Source organism: Carassius carassius, chromosome 41 (assembly GCF_963082965.1).
Source record: "Carassius carassius chromosome 41, fCarCar2.1, whole genome shotgun sequence".
Taxonomy (NCBI): Eukaryota; Metazoa; Chordata; class Actinopteri; order Cypriniformes; family Cyprinidae; genus Carassius; species Carassius carassius.
Window position 1 is genome coordinate 11471895 of NC_081795.1, and position 20996 is coordinate 11492890.

At 37.1% G+C, this 20996-nt stretch overlaps 1 protein-coding gene across 1 annotated transcript; it reads right to left on the reverse strand.

The window, feature by feature from the left end:
* Positions 1 to 654: 654 nt before the first annotated feature.
* Positions 655 to 19719, reverse strand: LOC132122723 (leucine-rich repeat-containing protein 75A-like). The gene is made up of 5 exons (XM_059533068.1): positions 18327 to 19719; positions 15199 to 15327; positions 9530 to 9642; positions 1285 to 2288; positions 655 to 710 (listed from the first exon to the last, which is right to left on the reverse strand). Exons 1-4 carry the CDS (start codon positions 18579 to 18581, stop codon positions 1460 to 1462), a joined length of 1326 nt encoding a protein of 441 aa, XP_059389051.1. The 5' UTR covers positions 18582 to 19719; the 3' UTR covers positions 655 to 710; positions 1285 to 1459.
* Positions 19720 to 20996: the final 1277 nt, after the last annotated feature.

The following is a 20996-nucleotide window of genomic DNA, read 5'->3' on the forward strand; positions in this document are numbered from 1 at the left end:
TCTATAACCAAACAATAATATTTGTTTTCTTTCTGTGGAGTCTTTTCTCTTTGGCTTCAGTCCAACTGCTCTGTATCAATCAAACATACTGTTTTGGGCCAACACTGTGACAAAATTTTGGTTTTCCACTGTATAAATTAGGGGCACTTAATATGAGCTCATCAGCGTCCCATCCACCTGACACCAGCACATGCATATTCAATGGACGATATTGAATAGAATTTAGGTTGTTTTTCACTGCTGGAGAGAACATGATACTTACGACAGTCGGATGCATAGATGGACACACCAATTCATGATGTCCTGCATCGTAGTTGCTCTAAACCTGCACCTACACACACACACACACACACACACACACACACACACACACACACACACACACACACACACACACACACACACACAGACACACACACACACAGACACACACACACACACACACACACACACACACACACACACACACACACACACACACACACACACACACACACACACACACACACACACACACACACACACACACACACACACACACACACACACACACACTTTCCAGCATGGTTTTAAACAGGCACATAGGCACACAGAGGTTCATGGTTATGACAAAACCTCAATGAGAAGGTATATTTTATATATTTTATGATGGATATTTTTTATCATGATGGGGAAAACCTGAATGAGAATGTAAATTTGATATTTTTTACCTAACAAGTGAACCTTTTCTCCTTTGCAACAACAGACAACCGCTGTGATTTTTTGCTTTGCTCCAATCTTTATGACAGTGAAGGGGGAGAACCGAATGACAAGATATATATATACATATATATATATATAATTTTTTTTTTTTTTACCTTGACAGCAATTATGATTGTCTTCCCTTTTAAACCTGCTTAATCCCATGACTTCATGCTTGACCCAGTCTGAAAACAAGTCCATCACACTCTTCCTACCATTTTCTTTTTTAAATTAGACAGTGGGTTCAATCAGGTAGGACTGCCTGAAAGACATGCTAACTGGTCTGGGACAAAGTCTCCTCCTAAGGGCTTGTTGCCTCCAGAGAAGTGCTGTTAAAGACTGTAGCAAGGCAGATGGGATGACTGACTTTGTAAGTCCTCTTAACCCTATGTTTTTGACTCCCTCTTCTATTTGCTTTGTGACTGGATCTATACATGTACATGACAGTGAATGGAAACACCTGAATGAGAAGGTACATTTATATTTGGGAATATAAATCATGGGAAAACTTGAATGAGGATGTAAATGTGATATTTTTTTAACCTAACAAGTTAACCATTTCTCCTTTGCAACAACAGACAACCGCTGTGATTGTCAACCCTATAAACCCTGCAGAATCGCATGACTTCATGGATAACCCAGTCTGAAAACAAGCCTGTCACACTTTCTCTTTTTCTTAAAGGGACCAAACTCGAATCAAATTACACAGTGGTTTCAATCAGGTAGGGTTGTTTGAAGAACATGCTAACTGGTCTGGCACAGAGTCTTCTCTTATAGGCTCGATGGCTCCAGAAGAGTGCTGTGACTGGCTGGAGCAGGATAGATGGGAAGACTGGCTTTGTAAGTCCTCTTTGCCCTCTGTTTTGGACACTCTCTTCTCTTTGTTCCGCTTTGCAACTGGATCTTTTACCAGCCGCTGCTCCTCCACGGTCCACATACTATCGTCCTCATCCTCCTTGCCTTGCACCTCCCTGTCAAAGTCCAGCAACTCCTCCATCATGTCTTCGATCTCCATCTCACCGTCAATCTCTTCTTCTACCTCAGATCTGAGTTCTCCCATACTCTCTGTCCTGTTTGTATCATCTGCATCGTCTTCATCCACTCTGCCCTCTGGCTCGCTGGCCTGGCTCTCGCCGAACTCCAGGATGGTGGGAAGGTAGCCCTGTTTGGGGCAGCGCTTTCGCAGACTCACCAGAAAAGGTTGTGGGAGGGAGAAGATGTCCACGTTGTTCCCAAGGTCGATCCAGGTGACGCTGGGGAAGCTGTCCGGGTCCTTCAGCGTGTCTGTGAGCTCTTTGAGCACCGCACGGGTCAGCCTGTTGCCATTAAGGGCCAGAGTCTCAAGGCGGGGAAGAGACGCCAGCATAGGGAGGAGCAGAAGGAAGGCATCGTCTGTGAGCTCGGTGAAGCCCATCTCTATGCTGCCTATGCGAGATGCGTGGTGATGCAGGTAGGCACAGAGACGCTCCATGTCTTTCACTCCAAGAGGGATGCCAGACAGTTCTAATGTCCCACCGAATGGAGGACTTGAAAGAACTGATTTCAGACTGAGAAAGAGAAAAAGAAGCAGATAGAGAGTAATAATGTGTATGGAGGTGGGGGAATTAACTTTTTATTGCATTTTATAAATCTCAACTGGAGGAGAGAAAAAAATTAACTTTATTAAATATTAACCAAAGGAAAGAAAATATTAAAAATTCTATAAGTTCATAATAAAACTAGGACACATTTGCTGGTTAGCTGGTAATTTCATTAGGAACTAAATCATTATGTGGCAAAAATGATAATGTGTGGCAACAATTTAATGTTGGACCGTACATACATACAGCAGCTCTGCTCACATATTCAAATGGTCTCTTCCAGAACCCTATGCTGTTCGACATGAGACCCTTTAGCATGGACATTTCCTGTGGCAACAAAATTCATTGTATAAAATGTATTATAATTAGATTATTAGATCTCTCGTCCATACTATTCTAGTACCAGATTTCTACAAATGGAAGAACCTGAAATTGCTTAAGTAACTGTAACACTCATTAGTGTCTAAAGAAGACATGTAGGACAGGAGCAAACTGAAACTATCCAGCCTTAAAAGGTTGAGGAACTACAATTTATAATAATAATAATAATAATAAAATAATAGACTATGCAGCTTAATTTATTGAAAGTCATACCAGTTTATTAAAATTCAGGATAACGGCTCATTGAGGGAAATCTGATTGAACGGATTCATTTTCTGTAAATGCATTACAGATTCAAAACAGCCCTGGAAATACAAGCAACATAGAAGAGTTCAAAAGAGTTCATTTAATCATGATGTCAGTTGTTATTGTCAAATATGGATTAAGAACCTACGAGAGATAGATAAATGGAGGGAATTAAAGTCGAAGGCAGGAAGAAAAGCTGATTTATTAAGTAAAAGAGAACAAATGTGTTGTTTTAATCACTGCACATGCAGCAGACTCATAATAAGCTCAGTGTGCCACCACAGTTTGCCAGTGTGCAAGAAAAGAGAAAAAGAGTGAAAGCGAGAAAAGAAATGACGAGAATACTAATTCATAATGTGACTGTTGCTAATTCACACCAGGACGTGCATATATCTTTTTGAATTGGCATTTGAGGAAGAGAGAGGAATAATAACCATCCTGATTTGACATGCTATGTTCATTCTGAATGATATATTTCCTGGCCCGCTCTGATCCTGTCATTGACCTAGCAAAATAAAACAGCAGCAAAGACAAGGAAATGGCTAAACCACAACAGGATATCAACTCTCCTGATATTACTGGCCAGGATCCTGAATCCCACGCTCTCTAAGAGAAAAAGCCTTTCCCTCACTCAGCAATCTCACACTGAATGCATCTGACCCACTTACATTCTCTCCTCAGCATCGGATCATTTCGAAATGTTCTGGTTAACGAAGGAGGGATGTCAAGCAGAAATATTAAAACTATCTTTTAGCAAAATGGTATCCGCCATGTGACTTTAAAAACTTAAAGGGATAGTTCACCGAAAATCTACCGTTTACATAGCTGGAATATATATCTCTGTTAAAATTTTGGGGTCAGTAAGATAATTTTTAATAAAGAAGTGAATAACATAACATGTTTTCTGAAGGCAATGATTTCTGTAGGATCATGTGACACTGCAGAATGGACTCGTGAAAATTCAGCTTTCACCAATTTAACATTAATTAATTAATTTTAATAATGATTAAAAAATATATATATTTCACATTATTACTGTTTTACTGTACTTTTGATCAAATAAACACAACCTTCAATGAGCAAAAGAGACATCTTTCCAAAAATATACAAAACTCTTACCAACCCTGAATGCAGGTCCAAGACCCTTGGAAAATATGTTGAAGACTGTTGGATAATAAGTGTGATAATTATGACCAATTAAGTGCTGAGCCTATCATTATACTGTTGTATTCTCCAGCACACTGCTGAAAGGTCATACCTGTGTGACTATCAGAGCAAAATGAAATAAAGCCTGAAATAGACCTTCTTTTGCAGTGGATGCAAGGTCTGAATGTGTGCATTAATTATTAATTTTTAGTTAAAATGTTGCTTAGTATGATGCACAAAATATTTTATCATTTAAAACAACAAGCACTTTTCATGAATGCAGTACACTTTGGTATCCCATTGCATTGGGTTTATATCCTAATCATACAAAAAATCATGATTTTGTCAATCAGTTGAACTGATATTCAATTCATTATAATCAAATCTATTTGTTTAATATGTAGTTATTTTGTTAAGACTACATTTGACTGTATTTTCCCTATATCTATATCTATATATCTATAATAAATCACACAATAATTTGGCATGATGGGAAGATTAGTCATCTCAGTCTATTTTCTCAATGTTTATAAATACTTTTTACACTTGAAAAAATATAATATAAACATAATATATAACATAATATAAAACGAAAACCACTAATATTAAGCTGACTCCCTGAGATTGATGTACAACATTTGACATTCAGGTCAAATTTTGTTCCCTTTTTGGTGCAAAATGCCAGCAGCTTTACTGAAGCTCTCCATGTAATGACTTTATGTGAATTTTAAAAGCTGAGTTCCTTTGTCAAACAGCTCTTTTTTTACTTAGCCTCTCAGACATCAATGATTCTGGCATGACAACTGTCTGGACGGCTATACAAATCAATAAAAAAAACCATTAATGTTAAGATACCACTAATTGGAGGCATGCAGTTGCCATGTGCCAAATGAAATGTCTAAGTCACGGCTTGAATAAAAAACAGACAGGGAATGAAATTGAAAAGCCAGAGAAGCAAAAAAGCTGTAAGGAACAGTGAATGAATATCAATAGCTTATTGCAATTTCATCATCATGCACGCCACATTCAAAACCTGCTGTTTCTGCTCTCAGGCTGTAAAGAGTGTGAGCAGAAGAGGACAAGAAGACAACATGAGAGAAAGAGGCACGAAACGAGAGCTTAAGCAACTAAAAAACTAGCAAAAGGCAGAACTGTGAGGTAATCTGAGGCAGCATTAAAACGACTCAAGAGATCATATGAGGAGAAAATAGAGGGATGAAAAACAGGAGGGAAAATTTAGAAGGCAGAAAGAATTCAGCAGACATGCCTGAGAGATGAGAGTATGATTTCACAACAGCCCTTATTCCACACCCTCTACTACTGCTGTTTTATATTCCCAAATCCCTTTTTCGTTAAACACATCGCTCTATCTTTTTTATCCCCTCACAATTCTAGCCAGTGAGTTTGCTTTTAATGTGGGTGTTATGAGGCAGATCATATGCTAAAGTTAGATGAAACACTGTCGTCTCTGGACATGATGATCCAGAAAGCTCCGGTCTTCCTGTATTGAGATGAGGAAGACATTCCTCACCGGCTCCTGACAGCCGAGGGCTGCTTGTTATGGACTAAAGGGTCTCCACTGGACTGCAGACACTTCACCACATGCAGACCAGACGAGCAAAAAGCATTTCACATTTCAGTCCATGAAACAATAGAGGTCATGTATTAGGTCTATTGCATATTATATTCCACTTTACAGGTTTTGTTTCGAAGATGCAATCCAAATAATACAGCTTTTAGATATCTTGTGTTCATAAGATCTGTTTATATTGTTCCATTTGCAGTTAACAATTTGACTGTCGATCAATATATTATATTCAGTGAGAGTGGGTGATGCTGTTGGCACTGCGACAGCACAAGCTTATGCAAATGAGCAAGAAACACGTCCCAAACAAACGCAAACACTCAGCTCTTTTTCTCACACCTGCATTAAAATGATTTGGACTCATCTGTGCTAAACTCTTGACATATACTGCTGTGCTAAAAAATAAACTATATCTTATAAATAAAGTATGTATTTACACTGAAGTTAAATGGATGTTATTGGATAAACTAACAGACAACACATCCGGAGCAGGTGTGTAATTTCCCACGGTGCTATCCAGAATTGCAAATCAGAACTGATGTAGCTTCAGTGTAAATATTTGCACGGAGGCACATAGATTAAACTGCACACACACTATGAGTAATGCATAAACATAAACACACATGTACTGCAGCCCAACATCTGTTACGTGTGAATTCTCCTGACACCTGTCTGAGAAACTGTCTCTCTCTGACCGGCGGACGAGGTTAAGGTCATGTTAGTACTTCGTTACCACTGGAGCAGAGAGGGTGGAATCATTAAAGGAGAGAGAAAGAGAAGGGTAACTGGAGGAGGCATCAAATGATGAGAGTTAAAAATGAATGCTTGGCTGAATATCACTGTTGTTACTGTTAACTAAAACTAAAAATTGTTTTTGTTAATTAAAATAAAAATAAATATGAAATAAAAAAAACAAAACATGAAAATTAGAATTAAATTATTTTAAGCTGAAGTACTAATTACTAGAAATAAATCTGAAATAAAAATTACTAATTATTTAAGTGAATAAAAAATAAATTCAAGTTACACAGAAATATAAAAAAATAAATAAAGACGACAAAAGCACATAAAATTACTGAAAGTTATATTACATTTAAAATGAAAATAAAAATAAAAACTCATTTAAAATACTAATTAATATTATAATAGTGTACGTAACAATAAACTGACACTACTGAATTTTTCCCAGGTAAAATATAGGATGCTCATTCAAACCTCATATTAATATACATATTAAAAAATAAAGTTTCTTTATTGACATCTTTAGTTCCATGAAGAACCATTTCTCCTTAAAAGAAAGAAATGAGACTTGTATGAATTAGAAATATTTAAATTAATGTATTAAAACACCATCTTGGCAAATAAAACTTAGATTACTGGAGACTTTTTTTTTTTCCAGGAGAACAATCTGAGAAACAAGAGACTTACAAGCAAATAAAACTCAAAATTGTTGTTTCTTTTCACCATAGGAGAATATGCCTTCTATACAATGAAAGTGAATGGGTGACCTTGTAAAAGTCCAAAAACAAGAAAAATTAAAACACATCAAAAAAAGTAGTCATCTATATTACTTAATCTCTTACACAGAACTTCACACTCTTACAACACACATTACAACTCCTGTATTATCATGTGGGAGCTTTGTTTGAGAAACAGACCAATATTGTTATTCACTGAAAGTTTTGACATGAAAATCCCTTTCATTGTATAGAAACAAGCAGCTTGCTTAATTTGCTATAAATTACTCTTTTTGTAATCCATGAAAAAAGAAAATGATATCATATCAAATCTGGTTTTGAAACACAATAATTCAAGGAAATAGTGACAGAACTTTTATTTTAGTTGAATTATTGCCTTGTTTTTCTTTCCTGTTTGCACCTTCAGGCTGTGAAATTATTTGAACTCCTATTTCATCTGGACAGTCCCATTATTGCCGATCTGATGAAATCACATCAGTAAACTCAACTAACAAAGTGCTTGAGAAAGTTCAAGCAGAGAATAAGGAGACCCTCTGAGGCACACAAGCATCGGCAACACACCCAAGAAAAGGTGAGAACGCTGTTTGAGAAACACTTCCCTTTTTAAACCCCAACAGCTGCATTCACATCTGTGACAATAACCCACGCCACTCAGTACACAACATAAGCTTAACAAATGAAGAGCCGTGTGTGGTGGGATTCAGACAAACAGCAGTGCTCCATCAACAAAAAGCACCCGGTGAGGATAAGTCAACACAGACAGAGCGGATAAAAAGAAGAAGGTATCGAATCCGGTCTACGCAGAACACATGCCTTCACATTCCATCTTAACAACAGCAGCTGATGCAGTGAATGAACTGCGGTAAGGGACTTCACCTGTTTTATCCTTGCATACATAAGTTAGGGAACAGAATAAAGCGTCAGCTAATCTAAAGTGTATCCATCGACACAGGAAATAAATAGAGCCTAGTATTTCCTCATTTACACATTACACAGTCTGTGTTTTGACTATATTAATGGCAGCTGGAAAGGAGCCACATAAGAATGAGTCTACACTACAGAACCATGTGTTAGCAAAAAACCACTTGGCACGCAGTGGGAGGCTGCTCTTTCATTTACTGACTTACTCTGCAGAATAAACACAACTCTTATCATCAATGGATGGAGAAGAAAGTGCTGAAACCCCTTTGAGGAGCTAATTCAATATGCGATATTGTGTATTAAAACAACTTGGGGACATCAGAACTGTACCCAATCCTCAACGCTCCATTAGCCATGCAGTTTTTAATTAATAATTAATCCCTAAGTGCTGACGAATCAGTACACAGACACACAACTAGCAAAGCGATGATTCATTTTGACTGCCTGCTCTGCAAAGTTGGAAAGCCTTTTATTTTTAAACCAACTAATCACTTTAATTAATGAACAAAGTGAGGCACTTGTGAGCCACTAGGCTACTGTGTGTGGGCTGAAGGATACAGGCATCATTGTAATTTATAATGTGGAATTAAATGCAGTGCTTTCATGTGGAATGAAAGTACTTATGTGGTAGGAGAGAGCTGGACATCAGAGAGAAAATAAGAAAAGAAACAAAAAAGAAAAAAAGAGAAAAAAGAAAAGGAACCAGAATATGAAACTGAAAAAGTTTTTGATTCCTGTATAAGGATTTTGCTAATGAATCAGTGATTCAATAGTTCAGATAGATTAGATAGATTAGATAGATAGATTTCAATAGATTAGATAGTATATATTAAGTAATTATAAGATATATATATGCATATATTCAGCAAACAGTGTTCAAAGGTTTTGGGGGGTAAAGACATTTATAATGTTACAAAATATTTATATTCATCAAAGAATCCTGAAAAAAAATGTTTTACACAAAATATTAAGCAGCACAACTGTTTCCAACATTGATGATAATAAGAAATGTTTCTTGAGCACCAAATCAGAATATTAGAGTGATTTCTGTAGGATCATGTGACACTGAAGACTGGAGTAATGATGCTGAAAACTCTGCTTTAAGTTACATTTTAAAACATGTTAGAAAACCATGATTTTACTGTATTTTAATGCAACCTTAGTGAGCATTAGAGATCATTAAATCCAAACTTTTGAACAATTTTGTATGTGATAACTAGAATAATGTATATTAACTAGAAATATCCTCTCATTTTAAGTATTAAATTATTATCAAGTTTTCCATAACCATGAGAACCCTAAGAAGAAAGACAAGTCAAGAATAAATAAGAAGAGAAAGACTTGAAATAAAAAACCCTATTGTTGTACATTACTGAAGAAAGTAAGGCAGCATGTGCCCTCAGTGCCTAAATCTGAGACCTCATCTCTGCTTGTCAGCTCTACTTTCTCACCAGGCTTGTGGCTTCCTCTTCAGAAGCCCCTGCCGTCTCCACTGGGAGTGCGGGCTCAGGTGGTAGGTCAGCTGACGGCACACCTTCTCCATGGCACCCAAAGCATCTCCCTCCTGATAAAGACAGAGAGAGAGAGAGATCACATCAATCAGCTGTAACACACAACAGGTTAATGGGGACTGGCAGAAGAGCAGGGTATCTGAGCCCTCAAGGTAAAATACTTTTTTTTTTTTTTACATTTATGATGACAGAGGAGCAAAGCTATATGGACTGACCGACATGTCACAGACACAGTCTGGCTCTATCATTAGGTCATCTGAGATTCTGTGAGTATGTATGTGTGTGATTTGGTAAAAAGCATGTAATGTGTTAGTGACAAATTGATGTATTGTATGGCTATCTCTGCAAAGCTTTATTATTGTTACTCACATTCATCACTGCCTAAAGCAATTCAATTTGCAGAGAGACACGAACTCTCATACACACACTGCCTCGAGTAACTGCCACACTCTAGACAGAAACTATTCCTGCCGATGTAAGTTACAGAAAAAGCACTGCATGCTCCAGCAGGGCTGCCAATAATTAAATCTACGGATGCACTGATGTTACAATTCTAGATGATAACGAATAGATGGCTAATAAATATTACAAAGCCGATTATAAAAAAGTTGGGACACTGTACAAATTGTGAATAAAAACAGAATGCAATGATGTGAAAGTTTCAAATTTCAATGTTTTATTCAGAATACAACATAGATGACATATCAAATGTTTAAACAGAAAATGTATCATTTTAAAGAAAAAATAAGTTGATTTAAAATTTCATGGCACCAACACATCTCAAAAAAGTTGGGACAAGGCCATGTTTACCACTGTGTGGCATCCCCTTCTTTTTATAACAGTCTGCAAACGTCTGGGGACTGAGGAGACAAGTTGCTCAAGTTTAGGAATAGGAATGTTGTCCCATTCTTGTCTAATACAGGCTTCTAGTGTTTTCTATGGGTGAAAGATCTGGACTGCAGGCTGGCCATTTCAGTACCCGGATCTTTCTTCTACGCAGCCATGATGTTGTAATTGATGCACTATGTGGTCTGGCATTGTTATGTTGGAAAACGCAAGGTCTTCCCTGAAAGAGACGATGTCTGTATGGGAGCACGTGTTGTTCTAGAACTTTGATATACCTTTCAGCATTGATGGTGCCTTTCCAGATGTGTAAGCTGCCCATGCCACATGCACTCATGCAACCCCATACCATCAGAGATGCAGACTTATGAACTGAGCGCTGATAAGAACTTGGGTTGTCCTTGTCCTCTTTAGTCCGGATGACATGGCGTCCCAGTTTTCCAAAAAGAACTTCAAATTTTGATTTGTCTGACCACAGAACAGTTTTCCACTTTGCCACAGTCCATTTTAAATGAGCCTTGGCCCAGAGAAAACACCTGCGCTTCTGGATCATGTTTAGATATGGCTTCTTTTTTGACCTATAGAGTTTTAGCCAGCAACGGCGAATGGCACGGTGGATTGTGTTCACCAACAATGTTTTCTGGAAGTATTCCTGAGCCCATGTTGTGATTTCCATTACAGTAGCATTCCTGTATGTGATGCAGTGCCGTCTAAGGGCCCAAAGATCATGGGCATACAGTATGGTTTTCCGGCCTTGACCCTTACGCGTAGAGATTGTTCCAGATTCTCAGAATCTTTGGATGATATTATGCACTGTAGATGATGATAACTTCAAAAGCTTTGCCATTTTTCTCTGAGAAACTCCTTTCTGATATTGCTCCACTATTTTTCGCCGCAGCATTGGGAGAATTGGGGATCCTCTGCCCATCTTGACTTCTGCTCTTTTTATTCCCAATCAATTTGCCAATTGACCTTATAAGTTGCAAAATGGTCCTCCAGCTGTTCCTTATATGTACATTTAACTTTTCCGGCCTCTTATTTCTACCTGTCCCAATTTTTTTTTAAATGTGTAGCTCTCATGAAATCCAAAATGAGCCAATATTTGTCATGCCATTTCAAAATGTCTCACTTTCAACATGTGAAATGTTATCTATATTCTATTGTGAATAAAATACAAGTTTATGAGATTTATAAATCATTCCATTCCTTTTTTACTCACAATTTGTACAGTGTCCCAACTTTTTTTTGGAATCAGGTTTGTAAAACTGTATACTATTTTGTGAATTCAGAATTAATTGGAAATTTTGTATGAACATGGACACTAATTTTGAGATTTGGTTAAGATTATATTTAATATTCTTGATTAGTTATAATAAACTATAGAAGTTTAAAGGTTCCTACAGTGGTAATCTACTGTAAATATAAAAATAATTAAATATCCAATACCGACTGATACCACTAATACTGAACTAATACATGATGAATCCATAATTTACTCTGAACCAAAATGCTGTCATCAGCAGTGTTATTGTTAACTAAAGCTAAAACGTTACAAATAATTTTTGTTAATTAAAGCTGAAATCAAATAAAATATAAATGTTAAATTAAAGCTAAACAGAAGTATTTAAAAAAACACAAAACTAATAAAAATGACAAAAGCACATTAAATTACTAAAACTTAAATTACAATGAAAAAGAAAACTGGAAATATTTAAATAAAAGCTCGTTCAGAATTTTTAAACACTTAAATAGTATATAAGCAATAGTAAAACAACACTGGCTGAAATATTGGTATTAGCTGCAAAGGTGAAATCCATTCCTAATGGGGTTGTCCATTAACTGTAATTTTGTTTTGTCACATTAATCACAGCTGAGGTTTATTACAGGAATTACATTGACTAGCTTCAGGTAATAAATGAGGTCCAGTACACTTCAGTAAATTAACTTTATGTTTCATGTACTAGCACTTGTCTATTCATGGCTCCAACTAAGAACATTCAAAATGTCTCAATATGAAGAATGGGCGCTAAAATTCAAGAGACCAGGACAAGTTTTTAATAGGTCTTACCCTAGGCCAAATGACATTTGTTTTTTATCAGGAATCAAAGATAACAGTAACAGTATTTCATCAAGGACACATTGCCTGTGCTCAGGTGTCTGCATTCACACTGGAAACATCAATATGTAAATCAATCTGGCCATCACATCTCTCTGCTGGTCCAGGCCTTGACCTCTGCAGTGGATCAGAGATAGAACTATGTCTGTTTATATTTAGATGTCTGAAAAAACACTGTGTTAGTAAAGCCTAGTGGCTGCTGAAGGTGAGATTAACAGTGCCTCATGACTGGTCAGCATTGGTGTGCATACCCCTGCACACAGACAGTGGGTCCCCTGGCAATGTAATCATACACCCAGCAGGCTCTGACAGCTCAGAGATTGTAACAGACAGCCCAACTGTCCTTTTGTCACACTTTGTCTCTCTCCATCGCTTCTTACAAAAACATCACTTAGAGGAAACATCACCTTATGCACTTGTGTGAACCCTCACTCTCCCCACTTTTAGTTGACATTTCATAATGTCTGCTTAGTTAAAGTTATGGCATATGCATGTTTCTAAGGCTGGTTCTCATTTTTTATAATAAAGTACAGGTCAAGGACTGGCCATCTATTAAGTGTGTTTCCCCGGCCTGTTCTCCGAGATGGTTGGATAGGCTCCAGCTCTTCTATATGAATGTATGGATATATATATATGTGTGTGTGTGTTTATATATGTATGTATATGTATACATGTATGTATATGTATATACAGTACAGACCAAAAGTTTGGACACACCTTCTCAATCAAAGAGTTTTCTTTATTTTCATGACTATGTCACACTGAAGGCATCAAGGGCTATTTGACCAAGAAGGAGAGTGATGGGGTGCTGCGCCAGATGACCTGGCCTCCACAGTCACCGGACCTGAACCCAATCGAGATGGTTTAGGGGTGAGCTGGACCGCAGACAGAAGGCAAAAGGGCCAACAATTGCTAAGCATCTCTCGGGGAACTCCTTCAAGACTGTTGGAAGACCATTTCAGGTGACTACCTCTTGAAGCTCATCAAGAGAATGCCAATAGTGTGCAAAGCAGTAATCAAAGCAAAAGGTGGCTACTTTGAAGAACCTAGAATATGACATATTTTCAGTTGTTTCACACTTTTTTGTTATGTATATAATTCCATATATAATTCCACATGTGTTAATTCATAGTTTTGATGCCTTCAGTGTGAATCTACAATTTTCATAGTCATAAAAATAAAGAAAACTCTTTGAATGAGAAGGTGTGTCCAAACTTTTGGTCTGTACTGTATGTATGTATGAATATGACAATTTTAAATAATTGATTTCTATTTTTGTATATCTAAACATTTTTTTCTGTTTTGGCAAAACATCATTACTCCAGTCTTCAGTGTCACATGATTCTTCAGAAATCATTCTAATATGCTGATTTGGTGATCAAGAAACATTTCTTATTATCAGTGTTGGAAACAGTTGTGCTGCTTAATATTTCCGTGGAAGACATGATTTGGATTTTTTATTTTTCAGATTATCAAGTAAAGAAAAATGCTTTCATTTAAAATAAAACAGAAATGATTTTGTAACTTTGTAAACGTCACTTTTAATGATTGTAATGCATCCTTGCTGAATACTAAGTCATTTCTGAACTGCAATTCGAACTTTAATTCAGAAGTAACTAACTTACAATACAGATACTACTAAGATATTAAAAAAACATACAAAAAATTACAAAAAAACTTTGTTTCATTGTTTCAGAATTCATTTGGGCAACTTTAAAGGTGATTTTTTCAATATTTAGATTTTTTTTGCACCCTCAGATTCCACATTTTCAAATAGTTGTATCTTGGCCGATCCTAATAAACCATACATCAATGGAAAGCTTATTAATTCAACTTCGGTGCTGTATAAATCTATTTAATTCAATATATAAATATTAAAGATATATAATTCATAGGTAATTAACATACAATACAGATACTACTATGATATATTAAAAGGGTCATATGACGCTGCTAAAAAGAACATTATTTTGTGTATTTGGTGTAATGCAATGTGTTTATGTGTTAAAACACATTATTTTCCACATACTCTATGCCCTGCCTTTCTGAAACGCGTTGATTTTTTAAAAAAGCTCATAGTTTTGAAAAGCAGGGTGTGCTCTGATTGGTCAGCTATCCAGTGCGTTGTAATTGACTGAATACTTCAAGCGTGTGACTCAAACTGAGCTCAGTTTGAAGAAAAAAAACGGTGGCATCCTTGTTGTTTTAGTGGAGCTCAGGTATTTGTGCAGCTCTCTATAGGAGCTGAGCAGGGTGTTAGTGGTATATTATAGTGCCTGACTTTCTTCATTAAGTGCAGCAGCAGCAGCAGTCTTGAAAGAGGGCTGACTGGTCTTTAGTGTTTGTGACTCATCAGCGAATACACCGCCCTCTGTCTCTACCCTCTCCGCTCTCTTCATCTCTGTTTCTGCCGCTCATCAGAGACTCACACATGCTTAAGAAACTGGATTTCATCCTAATGCTCACTGCACTGGAATGGTACAGTTTCATTTAGCACATCTGCTATGACGACCAGGCAGTGCTATAAGGCCCTTTTCATTAAATATTAACGCAACACATCATACAAGAAACATACAGAAATAGAACAGAAATGGTATGTGTGTGTGCGTGTGTTTAGGTCTGAATGTCACGAATCACAGAAGCACTATACCGTCTTTGGGCAGTGAATGTATTTGGCCAGGCTGATAATGAGGTCATGGGTAATGGGATCCACCAGGTTGCGGAAACTGGCATAGCGGTAGAGAACATCATCCAGAGAGGTTGACTCCATTCCCAGATCCTGGAAAAAAATTCACAATACAGGGAGGTCAAGAGAATGAAAACTACAGACTTGCAGCAGATCACAGTTACAGGATTAGTTCAACCCCAAAATGAAAATGACTCACCGTCAGGCCATCCAAGATGTAAATAAGATTGTTTCTTCATCAGAACAGATTTGGAGAAATTTAGCATTACTTAATTTGATCACCAGTGGATCCTCTGCAGTGAATGGGTGCCGTCAGAATGAGAGTCCAAACAGTTGATAAAAACATCACAATAATCCACACGACTCCATCAATTATAGTCTTGTGAAGGGAAAAGTTGCATGTTTGTGATAAACAAATCCATCATTGAGGCATTTTAACATTATAGCGTTGCTTCTGGCCAAAAAATGTGTCCATACTCCATAACAATGCTTCCTCCAGTGAAAAAGTCCATACCCTGTTGTCTTTTTACATCCAAATCCATAGACAGATTTGTTTAGAACTGTTTTCGCTTGTAAACACTTGCAGCTTGATCTGTGCATTTCCCTTCTTATTCAAATAATTTTGTCACTGGAGAAAGCAATATTATGGATAGAGGATGGTTTAAAATGAAAAACATCTTAATGATGGATTTGTTTATTACTTGTGAAGATTTCTGCTTCACAAGATGTTTATTGATGGACTGGAGAAATGTGGATTACTAGTGGATTATTGTGATGTTTTTATCAGCTGTTTGGACTCTCATTCTGATGGCACCCATTCACTGCAGAGGATGCATTGGTGAGCAAGTGATGTAATGCTAGATTTCTCCAGATCTGTTCTGATGAAGAAAAAAATCTTCTACATCTTGGATGGCCTGTCTGTGAGTATATTTTCATCAAATTTAAATGTTTGGGTGAACTTTACCTTTAATGCATATTTCTTTATTCTGAAACTTTAATTCTGATATGTAATCTGAGAAGCTTTTTATTTCTAATAAATGTGTTCTATGAAATCATAGAAAATAAATTTCAAAATGTGGGCCTAGAAAGTGAACAGACTTTGTTGTCAGAAAAGAATAAGAGAAAACCTTTAACTCTGCAAAACAAGCCAAACTGAAAGAAAAGTTCATCTACATTATCGAACATTTGCAGTCTGTAAAGCAAAAGTGCAGCCAGGCGGATCAGAAATTTAAAACATTTGCAAACGTGTGTGGGGTGACGGCTCTAAAGCCAGAGCTAAATAATCAAGCACGAACCAGCAGAGAATGGGTGGGTGTGAAGGAAACAAATCGTCATTAGTATGACAAAGTAAAAAAGCTCAGGAAAGGTTCAAGGAAAAAGGCTGAATAATATTGATGTCACTACATATAACATAATAATGAATTTCTCTAACACTAAAACCCCGGACCTAAAATGTGCACACTGAACAAAAGCCTTGGTTTATCATTATCCTCTCTCTATGGAGCAGAATCTTTATTAATCGATTTCCATGTAATCAAAGGCCCATCCATTTTCATGGTTTCCGGGCAACAAGGTGCATTTGGTAACCACTGGACAAGAGACGCTGTCCTTTGTCTCTTTTGCTCATTATATGCTTTAACCCCCATTGCGGGATCCACAATAAATAAATACACATAATTATTTAAATACATATAAAGACGTACTTGAGTCATAAGTTGGTCAAAAAAGCACAAGTCATGAATTAACTGCATTTAATAGAAATTTAAACTATAATACACTTTTACATGTAATATGCAATAAAATTTCTGAAAACATTACATTCAGATTGCATTTAAGTATCTTCTTTTAAAGAATATTTTTTTCCATAAGTGTACTTCTTTTTCACAATGTCCATTTGAGAATGTCCACCTGTTTCTTCGTCACTGCCCAACAATTCATTTACAAACTATGGAGGACTAGAAATCCCCATTAACTCGGTCTTTAATCCCATTCGATATAAAGAAGAGCACTGTGCTTACTGACAGCATCCATAATCACTCGACCCAACGTAAACAGTTGGTGTTTATGCAGTGCAGTATTACTCTTCGGCCAGCTTGAGCTGTGTCTGTTCTCACAGCTTCACAGGATTGTAAAATGGGCATCTTGTGTTAATATCACTGAATTCTGTGAAATGCAGAATCTATAGAGCTGGGAAACTATTGCTGGAGTCTTTTTGTATCTCAGATAAATCTGTATCAGTTCTGTATAAAATCTTACAGTAATATGATGTGTTTTGGAGGAAGAGTTTATGTCTTTCAACAGCTTACAAAACACCAGACCAGTGCTGGACTGACATGTTAGCACAAATGCAACAAATGATTCTCTGCTGTAAAAGAAAATTGTGGTTTCTGCATGGGGTACGGATTACAAATCAGGTCAATGAGTCCAATGCTTTGGGGCCTCTGTTTACCAGCTGAGAGGCCCACGGGTGGTCCTACATATGCAAACAAAAAGCTGCCGAAGTCGAATTTATATAGATACCAGAGTGAGCATAATTTCTTATAAGGGTTGACCGATATGTGTTTTTCAGATAAAGTAGACATATAACCGATATTTTGAACCAATATGTATGTCTGGTATAAAAATTAAAATTTATGTAAAAACTAAGAATATCAAGGGCTCTGACAAAAACTTTCTTTAAATGGTTTTAAATGATTTTATCTGCAAAATTGGTTTTGAAATGCCAAAAAAGCTTAAAATCCGCACAGATAATCAGCCAGGCCGATAATCGGTCAACCCCTATTTTCTTATTTTAGTGATCTGAATTCTTGACATTTGGACATTACATCTCACTACTGTGAACACAGGGAGCCTAAAAAAATAAAATAAAATAAAAAAATAGTACCCCAGAGCTTTACAGGACAATATTTGTCACTGTAAAAGAGCTCTTCAAGTGCTGTGTGAGAAATTGAGAAAACATTGACAGGTACACTAATGGATAAGAGGGCTGACATTCAACTTGTGGTAGACAAAAAACTCATCAGAGAAAAAAGTCTGTCCTTTATTTGAGTTATAACCTAGCCTATACAAGAAACATGGAGTGGTATTTGTACCTGCCGAAGAGTTTTCAGCATCTCTGTCGCCTCATCGTGTTTCCCCTGCTTTGCCATCAGCATCATCTCTTGTATCATCCCGATGCGCCGCTGGTAGGGAGGAGGAGTCCCGCCGCTCCTCAGTTTGTCTCCTGACCTCAACATCAAAGAAGTAAGGATATCTCCTCGCTCTTTTGTGGGGGTCTGTTTCCATCCTGTGCTCTGAGGGCTCGATCCTGCCTCCTGTCCTCCAGTCTTAGTTTGCTTCGCTCCCATGATTGGTTACAGATTCTCACCCTGGAAAAAGGCCTCCAGACTGGGCATACTTTCAAAATGACTTCACGTCATTTAACTATTAAAAGTCCTTTAACTGTATACATGAGATTACATTTGGTAAGAAACAAATGAAAATAAGAAATAAGCCTTAGCGTTCCTATAGTTTATTAGAAAACAGTTTTTAAAAGTCCTTCTGCTCACCTCACACCTGTCATCTTTCACCTGAGAGAGAAAATATACTTACATAAAGATCAATGTGAATTTACATAATACAATTATAAAAACTTGCATCCAATTGCATTTCAGTAAAATCTTTTTCACAAAGTGCTCATTCGCAGGGTGTGAATAAGGGAGGTTTAGGGGTAGGGGTGTCAAACCCCCTAATTAAGGCATGAATCCCCTTAAAGCAAAACTGGGGGTCTTAAAAATTATTAATTAAATAAGAATTTATACGTTTCAATACGTTTTCAACAACGTTTCAGTAACCACAAAAGTTACGATTGCTAACAAAATAATTTGGAATTTTTATAAGGCGGCAGTTTCATTCCAAACTATTCGTATTTCAGCCCAATTAGGTCATAATTAGTCTCTTCTGTCAAAAAACTTCAGCAATCCTCGATTCTCTGAGGTAGGGAACAGCTCTGATGAAGCATGCGGCATGACCGCAGATTAAACAAAAGTCCCGCAAACCTGCAGAAACTCTCACGGTCCGGACAGACTCACGGTCATCAGAATTCTATTACGATCTCAGGGAAGGATGATTCGTTTTCCGCCTGTGTTTTTATTTCAGTCGTTCTTAGTGCGTGTTAACATCGCAGTTCCTCCGCAGTCTCTCATACACACACGATGTAGGTTTCAATGTGAGTTTAGTCGATGTCTAGCAGTACTGCTGTGAGCAAGGGCATGTAAATATTTACGTCGTACGTCACGGTTTTCCTCCGCGCACAAGTCATTCCAGTATTTTCTTCCACGCAGCCCGCAGGAATATCACTGTTCTCTGCTAAAATGTGCCATGTCGAATTAATTTCCGCTTTGATATGACCTCTCCCCCGGTGTGTCCCGTCTGAGGGTAGGGTGTGTTCAGAGGAGAGCGACTGAACGGTCTCTCATCACTCTGGGTCTGGACTGGACACAGGCTGTGTGGGAGGGGTGGAGCGGTCTGCAACATCCTCCACTCGTGTTTCAATCTACAGTCGAGAATGCACCACTGCTGGTACAGTAAACCAAGTGGAGCAGATGCTTGCTACTGGGACTGCTCAAGTTTGCACTATAGGAGGAATTTGAGTACTTTAAAGGAAATGAAAGAATCATTCATACGCTTGGGCATGTCCATCCCCGTATATTCGTATAGATTCTCCTCAAGTTATAATTTTTTTTTTATCATTGAACTACGTTGTTAGCCTTTCTTTGCTGACATCTGGTGTTTAACACACGGCATGTCATCTGCTGCAATTTTTTTGTTCTTGTATGGATAATTTGGTATTGAAAAGGTAATAAAACACTTAAAAGAATAGTTCACTCAAAATAAAAAATAAAAAATTGCAGTGTACTCAGGTTTAGGCCACTGAAGATTCACCGGAACAGATTTGGTGAAATTTAGCATTACATTACTTGGTCAACAATGGATCCTCTGCAGTGAATGGGTGCAGTCAGAATGAGAGTCCAAACAGCTGATAAAAACATCACAATAATCCTCATGGCTCCAGTCCATCAGGTGACATCTCTTGAAGTGAAAAGCTGCGTGTTTGTAAGAAACAAATCCATCAATAAAAGCATTTTAACTTTAAATAATCACTTCTTGCTAAAAAATCCAGTCCATAATCTATAGCTTCCTCCAGTGAAAAAGTCTAGTTCCTGTTGTTCTCTGACATTAAAATCCAACAAAATATTTGTTTAGAACAGTTTTTTGTTTGTAAACGGTGCTCGATCTGTGCATATTCCACTACTGATTCAGATTAGACAACTTCTCACCGGAGAAAGCAATAATGTGTAAAAACACTGTAATGATGGATTTATTATGAACACAGCTTATTGCTTCTCAGGATGTTAATTGATAGACTGGAGTCGTGTGGATTACTGTGATGTTTTTATCAGCTGTTTGGACTCTTTGGCATCCATTCACTGCAGAGGATCCATCGATAAATAAGTGCTGCAATGCTAAATTTATCAAAATCTGTGATTTTTTTTTTTTTACTATAATTCAGATGGTAAATTTTCATTTTTGGATTAACGATTCCTTTGAAAGTTCTATGAAACATTAAGGTAAATATATCAAATAGTAAATGTAAAATGTAAATTAAGTAGCTGACCTGACATCTTCAGGATTCAATACTTTATTGCCATACAACTCGGTGCAAGTTGCTGATCCTCTTTCAAGTCATTATTTGTACAGAACAGCAGCAGCTATTGAAATAC

Bases quoted from the DNA above. Each gene is read 5' to 3' on its own strand.
- LOC132122723 (XM_059533068.1), bottom strand. From the start codon at position 18,581: ATGGGAGCGAAGCAAACTAAGACTGGAGGACAGGAGGCAGGATCGAGC. The intron at 9,643-15,198 runs GTATAGTGCTTC...TGTCTTTATCAG, and splicing joins ACATTCACTGCCCAAAGACG to GAGGGAGATGCTTTGGGTGC. The intron at 2,289-9,529 runs GTGAGAAAGTAG...TCTCTTTCTCAG, and splicing joins AAGAGGAAGCCACAAGCCTG to TCTGAAATCAGTTCTTTCAA.